The sequence below is a fragment of the Otolemur garnettii genome, unplaced genomic scaffold (genome assembly GCF_000181295.1).
Source record: "Otolemur garnettii isolate 467f Iridium unplaced genomic scaffold, OtoGar3 scaffold00023, whole genome shotgun sequence".
Classification (NCBI taxonomy): Eukaryota; Metazoa; Chordata; class Mammalia; order Primates; family Galagidae; genus Otolemur; species Otolemur garnettii.
The window spans coordinates 22,638,422-22,640,866 of NW_003852418.1; the positions used below are offsets into that span (position 1 = coordinate 22,638,422).

At 43.7% G+C, this 2,445-nt stretch overlaps 1 protein-coding gene across 1 annotated transcript in view; it reads left to right on the forward strand.

Annotated features, from left to right (window-relative positions):
• Window positions 1-2,445, forward strand: part of PRPF6 (pre-mRNA processing factor 6) — a 63,803-nt gene that overhangs the window by 6,776 nt on the left and 54,582 nt on the right. Inside the window, exon 3 of the mRNA XM_023511997.1 lies at window positions 750-868. Within this exon, the coding sequence (XP_023367765.1) occupies window positions 750-868 (119 nt within the window). The remainder of the gene's footprint in view (window positions 1-749; window positions 869-2,445) is intronic.

Here is a 2,445-nt window from a genome sequence, read left to right on the forward strand (position 1 = left end):
AAAAAAAAAAAAAAAAAAGGAGGGGCTCAGTGCCTGTAGCTCAAGCGACTAAGATGCCAGCCACAGACACCGGAGCTGGCGGGTTTGAATCCAGTCCAGGCCCAACTACAACTAAAAGATAGCTGGGCAGGCGGCGCCTGTGGCTCAAAAGGGTAGGGCGCTGGTTCCATATGCCGGAGGTTCAAAACCAGCCCTGGCCAAAAACTAAAAAAAAAAAAAAGCTTGTAAAAAATAGCTAGGCGTTGTGGTGGGCGCCTGCAATCCCACGTACTTGGGAGGTTGAGGCTAGAGAATTGCTTAAGCCCAAGAGTTGGAGATTGTTGTCAGCTGTGACTCCATGGCACTCTACTCAGGGCAACAGCTTGAGACTCTGTCTTAATAATAAAAAAAAAAAAAAGAGGGTGGCACCCGTGGTTCAGTGGGTAGGGCATGGGCCACATAGACCGAGGCTGGCTGGTTTGAGCCTGGCCTGAGCCTGCTGAACAACAGTGACAACTACAACCAAAAAAAAAAAAAATGGCTGGGCATTGTGGCGGACACCTGTGGTCCCAGCTACTTGAGAGGCTGAGGCAGGGTAGTCGCTTAGGCCCAAGAGTTTGAGGTTGTGGTAAGCTGTGACACCTTGGCACTCTACTGAGGGTGACATAATAAGACTCTATCTCCAAAAAAAAAAGAGATGATTTTTGTTTCTGCTAGTGGGGATTGTTGCAGGAGAAGCTGATCTTTCTGATGGTGTGTTTGGTTCTCAGTTCAATGGCTACGCTGGAAGCCTTTTCTCAAGTGGGCCGTATGAGAAAGATGATGAGGAAGCAGATGCTATTTATGCAGCTCTGGATAAAAGGATGGACGAAAGAAGAAAAGAAAGGAGGTAAAACAAATTGTTACTTTTCACAGTGTTTATCTTTTAATTTAAAAAAAAATGCTTTGTTGGGCAGCGCCTGTGGCTCAAAGGAGTAGGGCCACTGGCTCCATATGCTGGAGGTGGTGGGTTCAAGCCCAGCCCTGGCCAGAAACTGCAAAAAAAAAAAAATGCTTTGTTTTGACTTATTTTATATTTGGAGAAAATTGCAGAAATAAAAATAACATGTATGTCTGCTCAGCTTCAGAGTCACTTGGGTTGGTCTGCAGCAGCCATATTTGGGTGAGTGCTGGGGTATTGCAGAGGAACCTTAGGACCTGGGGGCTGCAGTGGAGAGTTTGGGAACTCTGGCTTTCCAGAAGACAGTAGAATCAGGGACATTACTTTGACTGTATCTCAGGGTTATCATCTTTGAGATGGGCTTTGGGGTGTATATTAAGTCATTTAGAAATGTATTAAAGATGGCAGATGGACATCTGAAGTCTCCTGGGGAGGTGGTTGTGGTTTGGGAAACTCATTCCTCATGTAAGTGTGGTGACACGGCCATAAGGCTATGGGGCATGTAGAGAACAGGCCAAGAGGCAGAGCTGTCCTGGTGTCAGTGTGGGTGAGCATTCTGTCTATGGTGCCTCATCACGGGTAAGATTGCTCCCCTGGAGACCTCTGATCTGGGCATCTTGCACTGAACTCAGGTTTAGCAAATCCGTCGTGTTGATGGTGCCTCAGTGTACCTGTTGATATGTGACAATTTTTTTTTATTTTCAGACAGAGTCTCACTTTGCCACCCTTGATAGAGTGCCATGGCATAGCTCAACAGCAACTTCAAACTTTTTGACTCTGGTGATCCTATTGCCTCAGCCTCTCAAGTAGCTGGGACTACAGGCACTTACCACAATACTCTGCTAGAGACAGGATTTTTTAGAGACAGGATCTCACTCTGGCTCAGGCTGGTCTTGAACTCCTGAAATCAAGCAGTCTACCCGTCTTGACCTCCCAGACTGCTAAGATTACAGGCGTAAGCCATTGTACCCGGCCTATGTGGCCCCTTTCTGAATTTCCTGTCCATGTCTAAACTGCATTTATATGAACACATGATGCTGCAAAGTGTGGTAATGTATTGCTTTGTAATCTCAATTATTTTTTTTTTTTTGCAGTTTTTGGCCAGGGCTGGGTTTGAACCTACCACCTCTAGCATATGGGGCTGGCGTCCTACTCCTTTGAGCCATAGGTGCTGCCCTGTAATCTCAATGATTTTTATTGTAAAAGAATATATTTTTATCATGGAATATTAGGAAAATGAGAGTATGTGTGGGTATAACATTTATTTATGAGCCTAGAAAGTAACAGTTAATATTTTGATTATTTTCCTGTTTTTATTGCTTTTTCTACATGTAATTTTATTTATTTATTTATTATTATTATTTTTTATTGAATGGCAACTATGTACATTAATGCACTTCTGGGGTACAGTGTGGGGTTTTCACATGCAATCTGAAATACTTCCATCAAACTGCTCAACACAGCCTTCATGTCATTTTCTCAGTTATTGCTTTAAAACGTTCACATTCTACTCTTAGAAAGATTCA